At 40.4% G+C, this 23391-nt stretch overlaps 1 protein-coding gene across 3 annotated transcripts in view; it reads left to right on the forward strand.

The window, feature by feature from the left end:
* The first annotated feature begins 679 nt into the window (after nucleotides 1-679).
* LOC136701589 (NLR family CARD domain-containing protein 3-like) overlaps nucleotides 680-23391 on the forward strand; it is a 29034-nt gene continuing 6322 nt past the window's right edge. For all 3 annotated transcript variants that reach the window (XM_066676201.1, XM_066676203.1, XM_066676202.1), the window contains exons 1-6: nucleotides 680-735; nucleotides 1790-1864; nucleotides 3340-3570; nucleotides 4718-6724; nucleotides 18696-18869; nucleotides 21993-22166. In XM_066676201.1, coding sequence (XP_066532298.1) covers nucleotides 1827-1864; nucleotides 3340-3570; nucleotides 4718-6724; nucleotides 18696-18869; nucleotides 21993-22166 — 2624 coding nt within the window. In that variant the 5' untranslated portion in view covers nucleotides 680-735; nucleotides 1790-1826. The remainder of the gene's footprint in view (nucleotides 736-1789; nucleotides 1865-3339; nucleotides 3571-4717; nucleotides 6725-18695; nucleotides 18870-21992; nucleotides 22167-23391) is intronic.

Consider the following 23391-nt stretch of genomic DNA (forward strand, 5'->3'; position numbering starts at 1 on the left):
TCATAAGATAACAGTCTCTGCACTCATGTAGTGCATTGTTTAAATATTTTTATTGAGCTACTGTTTTCATGTTTCCCTGTTGAATTGGTGTCTAATTACTGTCTGGAATGGAGCTGTTTACAAACATGACATGGATAAATGGTTCAGGTATCCATACTTGTATTTCTTTCATTTTAAATCTAAATGAGACTCAAAGTATTGACAGAAACAACAAAACAATTTAAATGTCAAAGTTTTAATTTGAGTTGTGTGATTAAGTAATAAGTAGGTTCCCAATATGGTGAGTACTCTACAGTGTGATGTCAGTTTCATCCCACTGATAGATGTGTTTATGTTTGGTCTAGGCGTTAAGTGAAGTGTTGTGGTCTCACTATTAGGTAGAAAGGTGTTTGCAAGTGTGTGGTGCTTGTTCCTTTGCACTCTACTGGTGCCATTTTAGGACACTTCAATAAATCTCTTGTTACAGTACTGTATCTCAGTATCTCTGAATATTCTCTGCCACAATATGTTAAGAGACTGAAAGCTGTTATACCAGTCCTATTAGTGTGTGCACTGGGCTAAGATTGAGCTACAGTACATCACCCTCTATCGTCTTTATGTGAAAGTCACATGTGCCATACCTGACTCTACTTCCTGAATCAGAAACAAAAGTAAAGATGTGTGAAGAGAAGAGGAACGTCTGAGCTTTATCAGACGAGGCAAAGGTATTTCCACAAAAGCAGCGCTGTTCACACGGTGAGTATATACTTAAGGAAAATGTAGAACAATGGAGTGGAGATTAAAAAAAAGAATGTAGCACGGAGTGTTTCCAGATATTACACTAAACTCAGAGGTTAAGGTTTAAAGCTTCAGGGAGAAAATGGCAATGAGAGAGTGATGAAGGGCTTCCTTATATGGTGGTCATATGTAATTCATGGGCTTGTACTATGGTAATGATATGATAATTGTAAAGAAATGTGCATGTGTTCCCAATTTCTACTAGTAAATCCACTAATAAACCTGATAATCATATTTTGAAATAAATCTGTTGTTTATGCAGTTTGTGAATCAACATTTGTAAAATTTACCAATAGTGTCAACTTACATCTGGAAGTCTGAACTTAAACTGAACACAGGCTTTGTGTTACACACTCTTTGACCAAAAGTATCTGGACAACACCTTCAGTGTTTCTTCTGAAATTAAGGACATTACATTGTAGTGTTCCACTTTACTGCAGTCAGTCTTTTCTCTTCATAGATGTTGCACTTGGTTTTGGACCATTGCTGTGAGGATTTGATATCATTTAGCTACATAACCATTATTAAAATCAGGGGCTGATGCTAGAAGGTCATTTCTGTATGACATTTACCATTGGAGTTTCATTATTCCAGGAAATACTGTTCCAATGCTCAACAGCTCAGTGCTGGGGGAATTTATACTCTTCTAGCCCATAACTGGCATTGAGTATGATGATGTTATTGTTATGTTCTGCTGCTCCTCTGGGTCCCATTTCAGGTTTAATCTGTGGAGTTCATACACACCGTTTTAAGAAGCTAAAGAATTGTGTCCCAATTTTTTGACATTGCATGATATAACTTAATAAATGTTGCTTATTATATTGAATTAATATAGGGGTTGTTAGGTTTCAGTTGAGTAAAGGGTGAAATGATGATTTTGCTTGTGTCCATTAGTGTAAAAATATTAGATTCACTGAAGTATCTTTAATTCATCCAGTCTCATTAGATTACAAAAACTCTTGAATATATTAATGAATGTGAATATTAATTTTATTTTTTTTAATGAACATAGAGGGGTCCACCTGTGTTTGAACAGTAAAAACATTACAATGGAATTCAGCGTTGGAGGAGGAACCTCTGACCAAAAGTGAGTAACTCTCATTCAGAGCTAATTCAGAGTGAAACTCTAGAAAAACAACAAAATACACAATAATCAAATGTAAAACAGAATAAAAGGAAATGTTGATAGTATATTAAGTTATTAGTGATTGTTTATTGTCAAGTAAAGTGCAACTCTAATATTAATCATTGTTTTACTAATATGTTTATTTTTCTTTCAAATTTGCTTGCAAATCATTTGTCCATTAACCAACTGTTTTGGAGATAGACACCCTTCCTCTGTTCTAGAATACAGGGACAGATTGGGCCTTATTGGGCAGGAATGGTGTACTTTACATTTTGAAATACAGTTTATGAAAATAAACCCTTTTTCTGATTATTTTTCTGATTATAAGTAAATTGTAGTAGTAGTGAGGGTCAAAACATTTTCTGTATACTTATTCAAAAACTCATTATAGCTAATTACAACTACTACTAATATATTAAATTGCATATACACAAAGGATATATAATTTTTTTAATGTACTTAAGACATTCATATTGAAACCTGAAGACCCTTGGAATCATGTGGTACCTGCACCGTTCCACCACAATGCTATCTCAGTCATATTGAAGATGAGACTTGTACTACACATGCAAATACATTTTACAGACAAACATGTTGGGACACACTTTCTAAGTATTCACTTCAGGTGTTCCATTTAGTCCCATTGCAACTGGTCAATATAATCAGGCATCTAGCCATGCAGTCTGCCATTACAAATAATTGGGAAAGTATGGGACATTCTAAAAAGCTCACTGAATTTAAGCATTGACATGAGCACACTGGTCAGTGTTCAACCTCACCCACAACATCTCAAAAATTATTCGTGTGGGCATTTCCTAGCCCTCTCCTTAGGTAACACAATCTGATGACTTTAGGTACATTAGTGTAGATCTATCTTTAAAGCTTTATATACCTTGTTTATTAGCAGTAATCTATTTATAAACTTAGCACAAAAAGTAAGGAAATTTGTTTGGTAAATTATTTATTTATTGGCATTGGCAGAGAGGATATGGCAGATTTTTCATGGACACAACCCACATACTCAGCTCGACTGCTCATCTCAAAAATGCATGCTCCTTACAAATGTGGCACCATTTAAAAGGGAAATTAACAGGCTTTCCAACAGTATAAGATTTATTTCCAAGAAGCATTGTTACAACAAAGAAATAATCTACAAACACAAATGTCCTTACTTTTTGTGCTAAGTTTATTTACATTTATAGATTTATAAACCCTGCTTTGTGAGAGGCAATTTTATATATGTAACTTTAGCTTCATTGCTTAATATACACTGCATTATTAGCAGTAATCTTTATATATCTACCTTTGTAGCTTTGTGTATTTTACTTTAGGAATAGTAATCATTATGTATCTAGGTTAATACACCCTGCTTCTTATACAGTAAAATGAGTTAAAAAAGAAAAACATTGGGTAATGTGTTTTTGTTTTGTTGTCAGACAGAAGACACAATGTGCTGCTTCTCCAGGACACAGCTGTGTGTCTTTGAAGAGTGACGTGTCAGTGGGGATTCCTCCTGTATTCAGCAATGGAAGAGACCCCGGTTGCGTGTCTTTGAAGAGTGATGTGTCCATGGGGATTCCTCCTGAATTCAGCAATGGAAGAGAGCCCAGCTGTGAGTCTATGAAAAGTGACTGGTTGAGAAATGAAGCAGAATCCTTTAATGAAATGTGAGTTATAACAAATAACACTGCATGAAAAACTAGATTTTCAGCCTCATGAACACTCACAAACTGCACTAATTTATGGCAGTAGATGGACATTTATATTTTCTGAACCTCACGTTCACCAGTTCTGAAAATGGGAACATTCAGTAACAAACCCACTGTGGGGGAAAGGGGTTGGGGGCTTCAGGCAGAGAAGGTATGAATCAAAACTAGTGAACTTTCTCTGTGTCTGTTTGTCTGCTGTAGTGTGTCCCCCTCCCCGTACATTAAACATGACAAACGTCAATTTTCACTCAGTTTTTACATAAAGAGTTTTTACTTTGATCATGATGAAGTGGTTTAAGAGGATCAGTGATATATATATGCATATTGAGTTGTAAATTACGGTTTGCATTTTCTTACAGGATCTTAATTTACCTAGTTTCAGGCTGTGTTTCCAAAGGCATGGATTTAGTCTGTGAGCTGTTATTTTGAAATATTATTGTACAATATTCAGTCATAATCCTACATAAACTTTAACCTTCATCATTTGGGAAGAAATGTGTTTGATTATGGGAGACTAAGTACATATCGGTGGCCTGACAATAAAAATATATTAAATTACTTTCATTTTGAATGTTAGATGTACAAAATTCAAACAAACAATATTCAGTTCCTGCTCCAGATATTTTATGGTAACTGTGTTTAAAAAAAAAACAAAAAAACAAAAAACTAAACAAAGCATTAATAGACTACATTCATGATCACTGAAATGACCAATTTTAAAGTAATCTAAACCAAAACTATATTTTTGAATACAATATTATTTTCAAGAATAGAACAAATCAATGCACATGCCTTTGCAGCTTTTTCCTTGATTTAACTTTTAATGACTTCACTGAGGAATAAATGTTTTTTGCTTATCATTTTCAAATTAGTTCATTTTTTAAAAAAATAAAATGTCAATTTTAATACTATGCCACAGTTACCATAAACATATAGAAGATCAGGAGTTTGAATGTTTGAATATCAGTTGAAGTTATACATTGTGCTTATAACAGCATCTCAAATATTAAGTTTAGGCAACAGCAGTTTTTACTGGTCCAAAAGATTGAGTAATTTCCTATGGTCTTTGGTTGGTGCTGGTATTTCTGTGTTTGAATCTAAACAGGACACACTCCTCAGTAGAAGCTTTACAGACTCTCACTCTAGAGGAGGGATCTGGAGATCTACAACAGGATTCTTACCCAGCAGTGGAGGAGGTTTTACACAGACACAGAACCATGATGAAGAACAGGTACGAGAACTTATTTGAGGGAATCAGAACCCCAGAGAATAAAACCCCCCTGAACAGTATTTACATTCAGCTCTACATCATTGAGGGAGAGAGTGAAGGAGTGAATGAAGAACATGAGGTTTTACAGATGGAGAAAACACCCAGGAAACACCAGCAGGCTGCTCCAATCCACTGCGCAGATATCTTTAAAACTCTACAAGGTCCTGATGGAGGTGTGAAGGCTGAAGATCTCAGACTCAGAGACAGAAAAGAGGATAAAGGAGCAGAAGAGCAAGAGATCAGAAATGTTTTGACTAAAGGCATTGCTGGAATTGGAAAAACTGTCTCTGTACAGAAGTTCATTCTGGACTGGGCTGAAGTAGCAGCCAATCAGGAGGTAAATCTCATGTTTGTGCTTCCGTTCCGGGAGCTGAACTTGATTAAAGATGATCAGTACAGTCTTCATGGACTTGTGTGTGCCTTCCATCCTGAGCTCAAAGATCTGGACCCAGAGATATATGACCAACTCATAGCTGTGTTTATATTTGATGGTCTGGATGAAAGCAGAGTTCCACTGGACTTTGAACGGTGTGAGAAAGTGTCTGATATCACCGTGACATCATCAGTGGGTGTGTTAATGACAAACCTCATCAGAGGAGATCTGCTTCCCTCTGCTCTAAACTGGATCACCTCCCGACCAGCAGCAGCCAATCAGATCCCCCCTCAGTATATCCACCGTTTGACGGATATTCAGGGATTCACTGACCCCCAGAAGGAGGAGTACTTCAGAAAGAGAATCAGGGACCAAGACCAAGCCCAGAAGATCATCTCCCACATTAAGACAGTGAGGAGCCTCCACATCATGTGCCACATTCCCGTCTTCTGCTGGATCTCAGCCACTGTTCTTCAGAGAATTATCAAACAGCACAAAAAACAAATCCCCAGGACTCTGACCGGAATGTACTCACACTTCCTGCTCACTCAGACAAACATGAAGAAGGAGAAATATGAGGAGAAATGTGAGAGAGACCCAGAGAAACTGCTGGAGTCCAACAGAACCAAGCTTCTGAAACTGGCTGAACTGGCTTTCAAACAGCTGCTGAAGGGCAATGTGATGTTCTATGAAGAGGACCTGAGAGAGAGCAGCATTGATGTCACTGAGGCCTCAGTGTATTCTGGGATCTTCACTGAGATCTTTAGGGAGGAGTGTGTGATCCACCAGAGGAAGGTCTACTGCTTTGTTCATCTGAGTTTTCAGGAGTTCCTGGCTGCTGTCTTTGTGTTTCACTGCTATGAGAACAACATAATGGAGACACTACAATATTTTACACCATGGTGTGGGAGGTGGTCTGGGCCTGTTTTTCTGGATGATCTTCTGAAAGGAGCAGTGGATAAAGCTGTAGAGAGTCAAAATGGACACCTGGATCTGTTTCTCCGGTTCCTGCTGGGACTCTCACTGGAGTCCAATCAGAGTCTCCTACAGGGTCTACTGACCCAAACACACAGTGGATCAGAGGAAACCAGAGAGTACATCAAGAGATTAATCAAAGGAAATGAAGCTGAAGATGATGAATTTAAAGATGATGTTTGTGATGGTGATGATGACGACTATGAAAATGATGATTATATGACAACCAGCAGGTCTCTTTCTTCTGAGAGACTCATCAATCTTTTCCTGTGTCTGTCTGAGATGAAGGACCAGTCTCTCTCCAGAGAAATTGAGTATCTAAAATCAGAGAAACTCTCAAAGGTGAAGCTATCTCCTGGACAGTGTTCAGTTCTAGTCTGTATGCTTCTGACATCAGAGGAGGAGCTGGATGAACTGAATCTGAGGAAATACATGACATCAGAAGAGGGTTATAGGAGACTGATCCCAGCTGTGACTGTCTGCAGAAAAGCTCGGTGAGTGTTTCATGTAGACTACTGTGCTGTTGTTTTCTTTTTCTCTAATGTTGTAGTAGAGGTGGCATGGTGGTGCAACAGGTAGTTTCACTCCATGGTACTGTGTTTGTGCCCTAGCTTGTGTGACTCCCTGTGAGGAGTTTGCTGTGTTCTCCTCGTGTCTGTGTGTGTTTCCTCTAACAGTTCAAAAACACATTGGTAGGTTAGTTGATCATTCAATATTGTCCATAGGTGTGAGTGTGTGTTAACCTCTGATGGACTGATGCCCCCTCCTGGGTGTATTCTTGCCTTTCGCCAGTGATTCCAGGTAGGCTCCGGACCCACCAAAACCCTAAACTGGGACAACTGAGAACAGACTATGAATGAATAATTTAAATTTTGATGTTTCTGTGCAGGTATTCATTGTACAATTTATTGGTATCCTTTATTTGTCAGGCCACCTTACTTCTACAGTATACACCAGGGGTCACAAATAGGAATTTGGGGGCAGTCCAGATCCAGATGCGCTTTGATCTTGACCTGTACCTGTAACTGATAAACAATTAAGAGCTGTTTAATTTTGAACAGAGTGTGTGTTTGAAGTGGTGTGACTCTTCTAGTCATTACAGTTCAGGTTTACCGCTCTAGGAAACTCAAAGACTAATCACATGTGTTTCTGCATATCAAACATGAGGCTACTCAGCCAGTCAGATCTGTGCATTAAGATGAGCACTGTGACCCCAATGAGTGACACACACAGGGCAGGTCTCCAGACACAGCTGTCCTGGGGCCAGTAAAAATAGCCCAAAAAGCTCTTTTGGGACACTTTCAGGACAGCAGTATTTCACAACTGTGAAATTCTCATAATGCTGAACATGGATCATGTTTTCTGATCACACCCTTCAGCATAAAGAGCCAATCAGCTTGCTGTTAACACATAAAAGAACAATATATCGGATGTATGTACAGTGGGAGGAGAAACTTTTCAGACCTCTTTAAATTTTTCACTCTTTGCAGCCATTTGCTAAAATTAAAAAAGTTCATTTTATTTCTCAATTATGATACACTCACTACACCATCTTGACAGAAAGAAAACAGAAATGTAGACATTTTTGCAAATTTATTAAAAAAGAATAACTGAAATTTCACATGATCGTAATTTTGCTGTGACACTCATCTTTAACCCACATGCTGTCCATTTCTTCTGATCCTCCTTGAGATGGTTCTACTCCTTCATTGGAGTCCAGCTGTGCTTAATTAAACTGATTGGACTTGATTAGGAAAGGCACACACTTGTCTATATAAGACCTCACAGCGCATGTCAGAACAAATGAGAATCATGAGGTTGAAGGAACTGCCCAAGGAGCTTAGAGACAGAATTGTGGCAAGGCACAGAAGGTTACAAAATAATTTCTGCAGCACTCAAGGTTCCTAAAAGCACAGTATAACAATCCTTAAATGGAAGAAGTTTGGGATGACCAGAACTCTTCCTAGATCTGGCCATCCAGCCAAACTGTACAATTGTGGGAGAAGAGCCTTGGTGAGAGAGGTAAAGAAGAACCCAAAAATCACTGTGGCTGAGCTACAGAGATGCTGTAGGGAGATGGGAGAAAGTTCCACAAAGTCAACTATCACTGCAGCTCTCCATCAGTCGGGGCTTAATGGCAGAGGGGCCTGATGAAAGCCTCTCCTCAGTACAAGACATATGAAAGCCAACATGGAGTTTGCCAAAAAACACATGGACTCCCAGACTATGAAAAATAATATTCTCCGGTGTGATCTGACAAAGATTGAACTTTTCGGTGTTAATTCTAAGTGTTATGTGTGGAGAAAACCAATCACTGCTCATCACCTGCCCAATACAATCCCAACAGTGAAGCATGGTGGTGGCAGCATCATGCTATGGGGGTGTTTTTCAACTGCAGGGACAGGACGACTGGTTGCAATTGAATGAACGATGAATGCAGCCAAGTACAGAGATATCCTGGATGATAACCTCTTCCAGAGTGCTCTGGGCCGAAGGTTCACCTTCCAACAAGACAATGACCCTAAGCACACAGCTAAAATAACAAAGGAGTGGCTTCGGAACAACTCTGTGATCATTTCTGACTGACCCAGCCAGAGCCCTGACCTAAACCCAGTTGAGCATCTCTGACTGTCCAACGTTCACCATCCAACCTGACGGAACCGGAGAAGATCTGCAAGGAAGAATGGCAGAGGATCCCCATATCCAGGTGTGAAAAACTTGTCGAATCATTCCCAAGAAGACTCATGGCTGTACTCGCTCAAAAGGGTGCTTCTACTCAACAATGCAAAGGGTCTGAATACTTATGATCTTGTGAAATTTCAGTTTTCTTTTTTAATAAATTTGCAAAAAAAAAAAAATCAAGATGGGGTGGTGAGTGTACAATAATGAGAAAATTTAAAGGTGTCTGAATACTTTCCATACCCACTGTATACATGGAATAAAGACATAGTGGGGTGTTGTGTATACATGTCATTGAATAAATATGCACTACAATGCGCTCAACTTTTGTTCACAATCAGCTTCTTATCGCTGGTAAAGACGCGGCTTTCCTCTCAATCATTCCCTGAGATTCACAGTGCTTTAAACAGTGTGGATGCTGAGTGTCCACAGAGTTCAAGAGTGAAGCAGCGAAATTAGATGAGTCATTGGATAAATGCTGGGCTTTTTCCCGCCCATCAGACGCTCAGCATCTCTGGGAGTCTATGGGGCAGTGGGCTGGCCTCGGCTGGCCCGGACGCTCAGCTTCTCCATGAAGATTGGATGATCTGTCTGAGGCTGAATCCCTTTTTGATTGACAGCGAAATGAGCGAATCAGCGATCCTTTGGTGTAAAGATCCGTGAGAGCACAGGTGGACACACTTCACATGGGCCAAGGCCGTTTAAGCAGCCTAGCTCTGCTGGCCATTGAAAGGACACTAGTCAAGTCCCTGGAAAAGACGCCTTGTTGGTACGACAGGGTCACAGATCATTTTCTTAAACAGGAACGGAGGGTAGAATTTACGTATAAATAAACCGACACATTTTATGATGTAGGCCGAAATTGAGCTTCCCCTCCTTGAAAGACCAGCATCCGCCACTGCTATCTATATATACACAAAAACATGCTAGTTTTTCCGGGCCACCATTAGCCATATTGCTGTTGTCACAGAGATGTTTCTGGCATTTCAAAAACTGGCATTTTTCCCACAAGGGGAAAAAACAAAATCAGCATCCTTGTAGTGCAAGGTAGTTTCCCTGAAAGTAAAATGTGTCTCTGATGGTCTGTTCCAGGTCTTGACATGTTTCAGGTCTCCCAGAAGGCAAGACTAGCTTGTGTCATCCAGACACAAAGTGTTCACAAAACGTGTTCAGCCAGACCAACATGCAGCCTTGCTGGTTCAGACATTTTACTTTTAGCAAAATGTAGAAACAAGACAACTAAGGAAAAAAGAAATGCTTTGAATCAATTAAATAATTTGTCATCTATAGTGGAAGGCAAATAGCATGCTTTATTTTTTTCTTTTTCTTAAATTTATTTGCAAATTGATACAGAAGCCGAGATACAGCCAGCTAAAATGAGGTACATCATGGTGGGGTTGGGAGAAATTTGGGGATTCTGTACATTTTTTGGAAAGACCAAAAAAAAAAAAGACCCAAAAGCACAAAAGAGAACAATATTACATTATTAAAAAATACAAACTAATACTAAATTTATTTGACCCCTGTCATGCTGAACTCAGATTCTCCTCAAAGCACAGATTCAACGAAGCATCTACAACCCCGGGCGGCACGGTGGCGCAGCAGGTAGTGTCGCAGTCACACAGCTCCAGGGGCCTGGAGGTTGTGGGTTCGATTCCTGCTCCGGGTGACTGTCTGTGAGGAGTTGGTGTGTTCTCCCCGTGTCCGCGTGGGTTTCCTCCGGGTGCTCCGGTTTCCTCCCACAGTCCAAAAAAAACACACGTTGCAGGTGGATTGGCGACTCGAAAGTGTCCGTAGGTGTAAGTGAATGTGTGTGTGTCTGTGTTGCCCTGTGAAGGACTGGCGTCCCCTCCAGGGTGTATTCCCGCCTTGTGCCCGATGATTCCAGGTAGGCTCTGGACCCCCTGCGACCCTAAATTGGATAAGCGGTTACAGATAATGGATGGATGGATATACTCAACTAATAGATGTGTTAGAAATCCGGCATTGAGAGTCAGGAGACTGGAGTTCGGCGTTGACTGGAGTTTATTTACACATACACAGGACCATGTATGTGTACAGCTGGATGATCTCAGTCTGCAAACTGGAGGTTCAGAGGTTTCCTCACGTGCAAGCAGAAAAGCACGGGCACAGCTGGGTCATCAGTTTGTCACCAGTTCAGTCTGATCCCGATCCAGTCTGGTCCCGATCCAATCTAACACCAAAAATTTTAGGAGGGCCTTATATACATTGGAGCAGTGGGGGAAGGGAATTGGAGGAAGAAGAGGAGTGAGAGGAGGGGTATGTAGAATGAGGGTCATGAAGAACGTGTAAGACAGAGGAAGGGGGGAAAAGGTGAGAGAAAATGGAAATCAGGGGAGGGATAGGAGGAAGAATAGGGGTGAGAGGAGGGGTAGCCACTGGCCTCTCCATCTGAATGTGATCATTACAAAGTGGACTTGTTTGCTATGGACATAAATATCCTATCATTATTTTTGGTTTTAGAACTGGAACAGGACTGTTCTCTAGGTCAGGATGACTGGCCCAGTTGTGATATGCTACACTGACTGTCAGTAATAAGACACATAGACAGCAAGGTTAATCTAATGCTGCGGTGAAGTTCTTATTCACTACCTAGAAAATTGAGAAGGAGCTTTAGCGTATTTTAGAGAGTGTTGGAAGTGAGGGAGGCCCACTGAATCACACCAATATTTACAAAGCAAACAAGAGCTTAGAATACAAGGGAGAACACAAATCAAAAACAATTATGAGAACAGAAATAAAAATAGAGAAAAAACACAAAAAGATAACAAATGCAAATATAAAAACATAAAAACACAAAAACAGGAACACCAACATGAGAGAACACAAAAAAGCCAAGTGAACAGAAATGAACATGCGAGAACTGAAAATTAAGCACAAAAGCAACATAATTTACTGAAATGGTGCATTTAATGTTACATCAAAGTCATGAGCAGGTGCTGTGGTTTCTGAAAAATGTCAGATGCCGTGGTTTCTGAGAAATGAGACAATGGCAGATACCGTGGTTTCTGAGAAATGAGACACAGTGGCAGTACCCAGAGCCAGTTTATGAGTTTAGAAATTTTACTGGAGTGTCATTTAGCAGCACAAAACTTATCAAACAATATTTGCAATATGGCTATCAAATGTTCAAAATGTTACATGTTAAATATCCTGTACACCAGACACTAAAGGTAACTCTCTTTAAAAACACTTAAATATCACTTATCTGAGGCATTTCACTGAGGAGGAATGAATCTAGTCCTTTATAGATGATGTGAAAGTGTGAAAATGTTTACATCAGGCTACAGGACAGTGTGATCTGAGGGGTCTGAGCTGCAGTTGCCTAATTGTGGACTTCAGAAGTCCAGTAAAGAGATATTTGCAATAGTCCAGCTGCTGGAGGTGAATGCATGAATTGGTTTTTCTGGTTGTGACACATAGCCTTTGAACTTTGATATGTTTTGAGGTGATAAAAGGCAGATTTTGTTATTGCCTTTATTTGGCCATTAAAGTTGAGATCTGAGTCCAGGATTACGCCAAGACTTCTGACCTGGCCTTTATGCTTTAGAGCTCTGCTGTTAAGCTGAGTAGTGACCTCAAGTCTTTGCTCCTTACTGACAAACACAATCACCTCTGTCTTATCTTTGTGTAGTTGAAGAAAGCTGTCCCTCATCCAGTTATTTACTGATTCTAGGCAGTTGCAGTGAGAGTCAATGGGACTATAGTCACCTGGTGACAGAGTTAAATAGATCTGTGTGTCATCTGCATAACTATAATAGGCTATATTAGTATTTTTAAGGAGTTCTCCAAGTGGTAACATGTCAAGATTAAACAGTAGAGGCCTAAGGATTGACCCTTGTGGAACACTGCGGGTCAACAATGTTCATTTAGATTCATAGTGAAAGAAACTATATGGTCTTTTTGCATCTTTGTGTGACCTTTTGTTATCCCCCTCATAGTCCCATTCGCCATTCCCACCAATCATTCCCCCACTTACATCAAACCCCTCCTTTCACACCTCTTCTTACCCTTCCTTCCTCTATCTTATCTCTTTCTTTCTTTGATCATCTTCATCATCCCCTTTACCCCTCCTCAAACTCCTCTTCTTCCTCCAGTTACCTTCCCCCACTACTCCAATGTATATAAGGCCCTCCTAAAATATTTGGTGTTAGACTGGATTGGGAACAGACTGGACTGGCAACAGTCACAGACTGAACTAAGAACAGAGTGTATTGGGTACAGAATGAACTGGCTATAGACTGAACTGGTGACAAACTGATGACCGAGCTGTGCTCATGCTTTTCTGCATGCACATGAGGAAACCTCTGAACCTCCAGTTTCCAAACTTCAGATTATCCTGAGACAGAATACTATCACCCAGTTGTACTCATACATGATCCTGTGTATGTGTAAATAAACTCCAGTCAATGCTGAACTCCTGACTCTTCAATGCCGAATTTCTAACAATAGATACCGATAGCAATAAAGTAGTTTCCATCCTCCATATATGAACTTAACCTTTTCTGTCCAAAAGGATGCTGTGCACCAAATTGCAGCACTAAGACCGATAAGCACTAACACAGATATTTTACCAGGGTGAGTTCAGATGGATGTTATTTAGGATCTTTATGAGGGCAGTTTCTGTGATGTGATGTGGACGGAAGCCTAACTGAATTCAGCTCAGCAAATCCATCCATCCATCCATTATCTGTAACCACTTATCCAATTTAGGGTCGCGGGGGGTCCAGAGCCTACCTGGAATCATCGGGCGCAAGGCGGGAATACACCCTGGAGGGGACGCCAGTCCTTCACAGGGCAACACAGACACACACACACACATTCACTCACACACTCACGAGTCGCCAATCCACCTGCAACGTGTGTTTTTGGACTGTGGGAGGAAACCGGAGCACCCGGAGGAAACCCACGCGGACACGGGGAGAACACACCAACTCCTCACAGACAGTCACCCGGAGCGGGAATCAAACCCACAACCTCCAGGCCCCTGGAGCTGTGTGACTGCGACACTACCTGCTGCGCCACCGTGCCGCCCAGCTCAACAAATAAAAACTACTTTCTCAATAATTTTGCCTATGAATGGAAGATTTGAGTTTAATCTAGTTGTTCAGGATAGAGCTGTCTACGTTGTTCTTTCTTAACCCCCTGGAGTCTGAGGGGTTTTCAGACACTCTGGTGTAGTCTGACATGCCTTGATTGTTTTACAAATTGTACGCATCTGAAATTATTTTTTCTCAAAGTGTTACACATGCATTTTTCAGAACTATCTCTGCAACAACAATGTTGAATCAGTAAGAGTGTCATACATCTATATTTTGATTAAATTTACTCTAAACTTAGACTTTCCAAAAACCTGTTTTCAGAAGTGCTGATATACTGTGAAAAAACACCTTCTAAACATTTCTCACCGGGACCTTTGAGGTCAAAACTTTGTGAACACGGGTCTTGGCAACACACTGCTGATTCTACTTTTCATAAATTGTATGTAATTTTATACTTAGGACATAACAAATGTGAGGTGACACTCTGTTTTTCTCAGTCACTGGCTCCTACGTTGCATATGTATGAAGATAGGTGCGAAAACCGAGGTGCGAGGTCCCCACCCCACTGCCTAATGAATGGCCCATTAGCTGTCACCGCCACAGCTGTCAAAAGAGAAGAGACCAGAGGCAGATAGTCACAGTTTATCACAGTTTATTGCAAAAAAAAAGAACTAAACAAGCAATAAAAATAAAAAAATAAATAACTGGCAAAATAAATGTAAAGATAGTGATAATATACTAAATATAGTCATACTGATAGATAGATACATATCCTTGTGTGTGTATATATGTATGAATCAGTTCAACAAAAGATGCCAGTCTCTAAAACAGTTTCTGTCTGGCTGCATGCAAAGGTAGACATCACACTGTTCACACTTCCATGGAGTTTTTGTTTGCTTTTCCCTGTGCTTCCTGCAGTATGCACAGGTCTTTCGGCCAGCAGTAGCTTTCATACTTTGGCTAGTGACATCACTCCCAGGAATCGGCAAATGATGACCACTGGCTGGTTTTGCAGGGGGCTCATTTTCCATACCACACAGCTGTTCAACAAGCTCTTCCATGAATGCCTTGTGGGTCAGGCTGTCCTGCTGCATAAGTTGTTTGTGGAGAATGTAGGCATTGGTAGCAGCAATGTCCAAGAAGTGAAGAAACAGTTTTCTGTACCACTTCAAAGTTTTGTGCTGAGTTGTGTAATACTGGATCAGCTGGTCTGACAAATCCACACCTCCCATGAACTTGTTGTATTCAATCAATGGTGTTGGGCATGGAAAGAACTCTGTGGTCCAGATTCCCAGTTTGGATTTTACTCTCCTTTGAACTGTATCCCCTTTGAAAACTGTGTGGATGGTAGAGCAAATTGCTACCTCTCGCGTGTCCATCCACTTCACAAAGAGAAGAGGACCATCTCTTATCCAGCGGAAAGTTCCTCTTGGTGACTTCTTTGTTAGGGCATTGACAGTAGTACGAGGGCAGTCTTTCCTGGACTCTCTGTATGTTCCACAAGCACCAAACTTACAGGCATACAAGTCTTTAAAAAGCTTTGGGCTTGTATAGAAATTATCCATGTACACATGGTACCCAGACCCCAAAAAACTCTTGTCAACCAAGGACATGACAGAGTCATAAGAGAGTCCCTGGCCAGTGGGGAAGTTGTTCTTTCCAGTGTACACAGAGAAGTCCACAGTGTAACCATTGCTGGAGTCTGCAAGAACAAACAACTTGAAACCCCACTTTGTAGGTTTGTCCTTCATGTACTGTGTCATGCTGTTGTGTCCTCTGCAAGGCACCATGCGTTCATCCACAGCAAGATTCCTGTGTGGATGGTAGAATGACTTACAGGCATTCTGTACTGTGTTCATCAGAGGTTTGCAACGGAACAGTCTGTCATGCTCTCCAGCCATCTGTATTTTGCACCTCTTGCAATATTCTTTGCAGCTTGCTTGTTTGTGTTCCGGCAGAGGACTTCCACAGCATCCTTTGGAAAGAACAACTTGAAGAAACTTGTATTTTTTTTCTAGGATAAAATCTCGCAGAGTTATATACGTGTTTATGTGGAATTTCAATTTTATCCCGCCGGCGGCATAGCCGACCTCAGAGGGTTTTAAGAGAGGTTTAATTACTGCAGTTTTCAATGCTTGAGGGAAGAACCCTGAAAGTAGAGACCCATTTACTATTTGCAGTATGTTCTCAGATATGCAACCGAAGACTTCCTTCATGAAGTAGAACATAAAGTTCCTTCATAGTTTTGTTCAAGATGTTATTTGGACATTCATGTCTCCTGAGATGACAAAGTGATCAAAGTCAGTTGCAATGACTGTTTGCAGCTCAGTAAATTCATCAATAAATTATGTAGAGTATTTAGGTGGTCTATAGGTAGTAAGTATTATTATCTGAGGTGCACCTTTTAGCCCAGTGCTTAGATACTCAAAGAGAGTAAGTCACCAAAAACGGCATGCCTGCGCTGAAATATATTTTTAAAGAGTTTTCTCTACATACACTATAAAAACTGTAGCCTGGGGGAGTGGATTCCTAAAAGACAGCAGCATTGGTGCTGTTTTCTAGTCAGGTTTCTGTTAAAAGCAAAATGTCTAAATTGTGTGAGTTGATAAGTTCACTGACTATAAATAATTTATTTGTAAGTGACCTAATATTAAGAAGAGCTAGTTTTAAAACAAAGGACTTGGGTTCCAGATCTGACTGATCCCTAAGGACATACTTAAGGTTGGAAATATTTACACTATCTGTACTCCCTGTTTTTTTTCTGTTTCTGATAAGTACTGGGATGGGAGACATTATCATTGTAGCAGCATGGACCCAATAAGTATGAATCTGTCCAATTACTTAAGGTGGCCTTTTCTCTTTCATTTGCGTAAGGTGGGTGGAGCACCTGTTGACAATGAGATAGAGAGTGAAGTTGCCTATCTGATGGTTGCTGAGTCCTTTGGGCAGTAGATGGTAGTGGAGGTGAATCTGGTCAGATTTTTCTCTATACCTGAGAAGTAGATGACCGGAAAATGACAGCTTCGTCCCTGCAGATACCAGCTTCTCAATTTCTGCTAGAAGGTTCAGGTAGGCTGAGGGTGAGGTGGAGATGGAGGATGGTGTAGATTGCTCATGCAGTTTCAGTGTCTCTGGCAGCTGATACTGTAGAGCAAGGTTCTCATCCAGTGATTCTGCAATGTCAGTAATTGCAGGATGTTGTTGTTCTGGAGTAACAGAGTCCTTGGGTGTTAGTGCAGAGAACTCTGCCTTCTTAGCAGAGGGTTGTCATGTACATACGTCTTATACAGAACTTATATGTATATAGTCCCTCCTCACCTTTATTAAGGCTCATAGCACATTTATTCAATTTTTACTTCTGTAACCAACTTTCTATAACCCTGCTCTATTTATTGTTATTTCTGTATGTCCTCTCTTGTGCACTATTTACTGTACTGACACACTAAAATTTCTTTTGGGATGATTAAAGTGTTATCTTATATTCTTAAACATTAGACAACTTTTATTATAACAAAATAATTGTAAAAAACTTTAAACAATCCAAAATTCACACACAAACTCAAAGGGATATCTCTACCAGGTACGCAAGTAATTCTTGTTCTCTGTCTCTTGTAATTATTTTTTCTCTTAAAATGATCTTATGATATTTGTTGGGTTTTATGAAACTAAGTACACTAAAACTATTATTTTTTTATTATTTTACTTATTACTTTTGTCAAGTTATCCATGGTTTTTTTTTATTTTGTCTGGCCTTTGACTTCTGATTATTGAACTTTTGTTTTTTTGCAACTGTGATTATTCTGTTGACTGTCTACAAATTATGACAATCTCCTGCCTGGTGCCGTGATATTATAAAACCACAGATACTACCTCACAAATCTAAAACAAAAATCTACCTCCTATATATACTTAATTATTCATAAACTTGTTACATCTTATAAGCTGTTGAGGTCATGGATCAACAATCTTTTCAGGGAGCTTTTATGTGAGCTTTCTGTTAGCCAGAAGTTATAAACAAGGATATCATTTTCATGATTCCCTCATATGATATATAAAGAGATGACACAAATGTGCCACAGTAACTCTAGATAGAATTGCAAAATGGCATAATTTTGATTAAATATTCCTTTGTTTATTCTAATACATTTGCAAGCAATTTGTGAGAATACTCTTGTTCTATATTTTGCAATAAATTACCTTATATAAGATTCAAAGTATTGATTTGTTTGTCCTATTTTTGAATCTGTTAGATTATCTAACTTCACTGACTTCATGTGTACCTTGCTACACATACACATACTGAATTTGTTATTAAAGAAACAACTAGGAAACAGACATTATGACTAAATAGAAATTATCCCCATCATATTACCACATTTTTAATAATTTATCAGTAAAATGCTGATCAGTTTTTAATCCTGATCTGGTCATTGTTGGTTCAGAGCTTATCTTTCTGCAGACCATTTCTCCTGGCAGCAAATAGGCCATAAACTCTGGACTAATTTATTTGGGCATCCAGCAAATCCTGAAGAGTATGTTTTCCCTAATACATACAATACTGTAACATGGATCTGGCACCTTACTGCTGTGGTTACTTTGCTCTGAAACAACCTCACCCATGCATCTGCACACATTGCACTGCAATCTGGACTATGACATAGTCTGTGTTTGTGGGCACATGGTCACTAAATACCTAGAGCCTTGAATTATTTCTCTTTTTCAGACTTTCTGGCTGTAATCTCACAAAGGACTCCAGTGAAACTCTGGCATCAGCTCTACAAACAGTAAACTCTTCCCTAAAAGAGCTGGACCTCAGTAACAATGACTTGCAGGACTCAGGGTTAGAGCTACTCTCTGCTGGACTGAAGAGTACACTATGCAAACTGGAGACTCTGAGGTGAATTTATGGACTATTTAGTTTGATTTATGTTCACACTAAAGCCCTTTTCCAAAAAATTTCTGCTTCTTATTTTCACTGAATTACATTTTTTGTGTTTTTAATACAGTACTGTACAAATTCATAGACACATTAGCCTATTATTTAAAATACATTTTCAGAATAAGCCTGGTACTAGTATAACATGATATATAAAATATATTAGGGGCAGCACGGTGGTGCAGAAGGTAGTGTCTCTGTCACACAGCTCCAGGGACCTGGAGATTGTGGGTTCGAGTCCTGCTCTGGGTGACTGTCTGTGAGGAGTGTGGTGTGTTCTCCCCATGTCTGCGTGGGTTTCCTCCGGGTGCTCTGGGTTCCTGCCACGGTCCAAAGCACGCATTTGTAGGTGGATCAGCGACTCAAATGTGTCGCCCAGTGATTCCGGGTCAGCTCCAGACCCACCTCCACCCTGAACTGGATAAGTTGTTACAGACAATGAATGAATATATATAATATATAAAAGAAGTAGATATGGGGAGTGAAGAACAGTGTTTTCTAATATTTTCTTTAATTGTATGGATTTGTTACATCAACAGAACACTTGGTTTAACAAAATAAAATATTTATGTAGGCAAATCTAGGTAATAGTTATATCAATAGTGATATCATAATACTGAGCCACAGGAAGCAGGAAGGAAAACAAACAAAGCAGGAGGAGGAACAAAGGATAAGAGACCAAACGTGATGTACTTCGCCCCATTTCCACACCCACTGGGACCTGCCAGAAAAAAAAAATAAAATAAATAAAAAAAAAACAGACCAAGCATAAACAAGAGAACAAATCACAGAATGTCACAACTTTTCTAGACATATGGCTCGTAAACCAGTAATTGTAATAATACACAGGATAAAATGTAAAAGATATTTTGCTAGTCCACTAGAGTTTCACATATTCCGTCCAATTTTGCATTACACACCTATACTGCACTTATCTGTAGAGCCACATCTGTCTCGCTGGTGTCTAAGGGTGTCCATAGCCTCACTGTCACCATTCCTGTCACAAAGTTCCATGTGGACTTTACGCACTACATCAACAATAAAATTCACAGAGCTTTCCCTGCTGACTAAAGGGATGTGTGTTAGACTACACAGTGCAAGATCCAGGAGAAACACATTGAAAGAGTGAAAGAAGAAAGGGACATACTTTGACAAAAAAAAATTTCAATAATCACTCACTAAAAGCATTTGACACAGCTCCAGGGGCCTGGAGGTTGTGGGTTCGATTCCCGCTCCGGGTGACTGTCTGTGAGGAGTTGGTGTGTTCTCCCCGTGTCTGCGTGGGTTTCCTCCGGGTGCTCCGGTTTCCTCCCACAGTCCAAAAACACACGTTGCAGGTGGATTGGCGACTCGAAAGTGTCCGTAGGTGTGAATGTGTGTGTGTCTGTGTTGCCCTGTGAAGGACTGGCGTCCCCTCCAGGGTGTATTCCCGCCTTGCGCCCGATGATTCCAGGTAGGCTCTGGACCCCCCGCGACCCTAAATTGGATAAGCGGTACAGATAATGGATGGATGGATGGATATATATATATATATATGCAGTTAGCATGTGGTAGGCTAAGCTCATACTTCTCATTGTTTGGGTTGTGTTACTTGCTGCTGAGGGTCTTTTGAGGACATTTTACCAGAAAAAACAGGTGCCACTCTCCCTGTCAATTCAGCACGTTGCTAGCCATTAGCGGCAGCTTTAATTTGGGACAGTGCATATAAAGCAGTTTGTTGGTGAGTATGATTGGTTGGATGGTAGACATTATGACCTGTTGTCACCGATTATAATGAATTTGATCAACTAAATAGAATGGAAATTAACAGGTAAATGTTGTATTTAGGCGTGCCTGAGAAGGGGTGGGTTGACAAAATGCATCAAGGTACGAATTCCATCCTTTTAGTTAGGCTCTGCTGTATGTTTTAGTTATAGATAGGTTTAAGGGCTTGAAGCACGGAGGGTATGTGTGCTTTGTAGCACATGGCTAAATCTCTATCCCACCTATTATATGATGGGTTTTATATTTTTATGATTAAAATGTTTTCTTTTATTAGGTGCTCTGGGGTGTTGCCATTGGAGGTGGCCCAGGTGGTGTGGAGCTTAGCCTCTCCTAGTCTTCTGCTGTTTTGCCTTTGTGGATACATTGTGGGAGCAACCTGGTACATGAGTGTCCTTCTTTTGATTGACTGGTTATCCTCTTTGGAGATTTCTTTCCTTCTTCCTGGGCACTTGATCTGCTGTGTGTGGAGTCACTACCCTATGAGGTTTCTTTTTGGTAACGTGTTTGTGGGTTATATAGTCTCTAGTATTGGAACTCTGTATAGGAGAGCGTCTGCTTGGAAACCAGTTAAAATATATGCAAATGGTGAGATCATATGGTGAGCCAATATAGCCAATAATTTTGTTGGGGTTATTTTTAGAGGTGAATGGGTAAAACCCCATTGTATTCTCGTGTTTTATTTTGTTTTAAACTTATCAATAAAGTTGTGTTATTTTAAATGTGTATAAGGCAACTGGTATTAAGTAAAGGACTTTGTATGCTGAACCCCATTTTGTGTCTCTGCCCCTTTCTGAACAAACCTGTGTGCTTTTTGAGAAGTACTTGGGGTTATTTCCTAGGGTCAATCTCCCTAGGTGGTGTAGTTGAGCTCGAACTAATCTAAACACTAACCAAGGCCACATTTGGATGTAAATATAAGTGCCTAGAATTATTAAGACTGTGTTTACTGGTTTATCTTCAAATTATGTGAACATTACTAAAATAAAAATCACAAATGCTTTTATCCATCCATCCATCCATCCATTATCTGTAACCGCTTATCCAATTTAGGGTCGCGGGGGGTCCAGAGCCTACCTGGAATCATTGGGCGCAAGGCGGGAATACACCCTGGAGGGGACGCCAGTCCTTCACAGGGCTATATATATATATATATATATACACTGGAGCTAATGAGCAACAGCATGACCCAGGAGAGAAAGGGGGGGGGGGGGCTGCTCCTCAACTACGGTGGCTGCCCAAGCCCAAATGTAACTGACGGCCCAGTGACAGCTCTGCCTGTTACACACGGTAAACTGCAATATATGTATTTTATTTTTGCAGATTAGCAATCTGTAATCTTGGAAACAAAGCTTGTGAAATTCTGGGGTCAGTTCTACAGTCAGTAAACTCCTCCCTGAAAAAGCTGGACCTGAGTAACAATGACCTGCAGGATTCAGGAGTTGAGCTGCTCTGTGCTGGACTGAAGAGTTCACTCTGTAAACTGGAGATTCTCAGGTAAATACTACTATGTTGACTGAGTTCTTTTTTATCCTGAGTTCATGGCTCCTTCTTCTTGACAACCATCAGAGGGCTATCTGCCAACATTAGTTAAGTATGTACATGCCAGAAAGGTATTGACCAGACTATGAAGAAACGCTTTATTTGACAAAGTTTCTATGTCGTGAAAATTTTATCTCTTGCTGTGAAAAAGCGATCTCTAATAATAATAAATTTATTTTTTGGCGCCTTTCAAGACTCTCAAGGTCACCATACATAAGAAAATCAAAGCAAAACAACAGGTAGAAACAAAGCTAATTAAAGCAGGCTAATTAAAGAGATACATAAAATCAAGGACTAGGCTAAAGACTGTATGCTGTCCTGAACAGGTGGGTCTTGAGGCGTGATTTCAAAATGTCCAGGGAGTCAATATTACGAATGTCCGGTGGGAGGGACAGTGAGACAGATGGATGAGGAGGATCTAAGAGTCCGGCAGGGTCTGTTTATGTGGAGGAGCTCTGTGAGGTATGGTGGGGCAAGGTGATGGATGGCCTTAAAAGTAAACAATATGAGTTTAAAATCAATGTGAGATTTAACAGGGAGCCAGTGGAGCTGTTGAAGAACAGGGGAGATGTGATCAATGGATGGAGTTCTAGAGATAATACGGGCTGCAGCATTCTGAACCAGTTGTAACTTATGAAGGGACTTAAAGGGAAGACCAGATAAAAGAGAATTGCAATAGTCCAGATGGGATGTGACCAGGGAGTGGACCAGGATAGCAGTATTGTCAGGAGTGAGGGAAGGACGGAGGCAGTTGATATGACGAAGATGGAAGTATGCAGAGCGAGTAATGTTATTTATATGGTTTTGGAAGACAGAGTGCTGTCAAGGATGACACCCAGACTCCTTACCTGAGGGAAGGGGGAAACAAAAGTATTGTCAATGGGGATGGAGAAACTGTTTACTTTTGCAAGAGTGGATTTTGAACAGATGAACCTCTGTTTTATCACTGTTGATTTTGAGAAAATTGGAGGAGGACCAAGACTTGACTTCCTCAGTCCACTTTCCTGTCATGGTTTCTCCAAGGCCGACGAGATTTAGACCAGATGGTATTTATGGCCAAGGAGTCGTCAATGTGGAAGTTCCGTCAGGATCCGCAGTGGATGTATCTGCGTCGAGGAGGCCGGGCAATGTCCAGGTAGATGTGAAGTACTGGCGGCACAAGGGGCAGGTGGAACCACAG

The sequence above is a fragment of the Hoplias malabaricus genome, chromosome 7 (genome assembly GCF_029633855.1).
Source record: "Hoplias malabaricus isolate fHopMal1 chromosome 7, fHopMal1.hap1, whole genome shotgun sequence".
Lineage (NCBI taxonomy): Eukaryota > Metazoa > Chordata > Actinopteri > Characiformes > Erythrinidae > Hoplias > Hoplias malabaricus.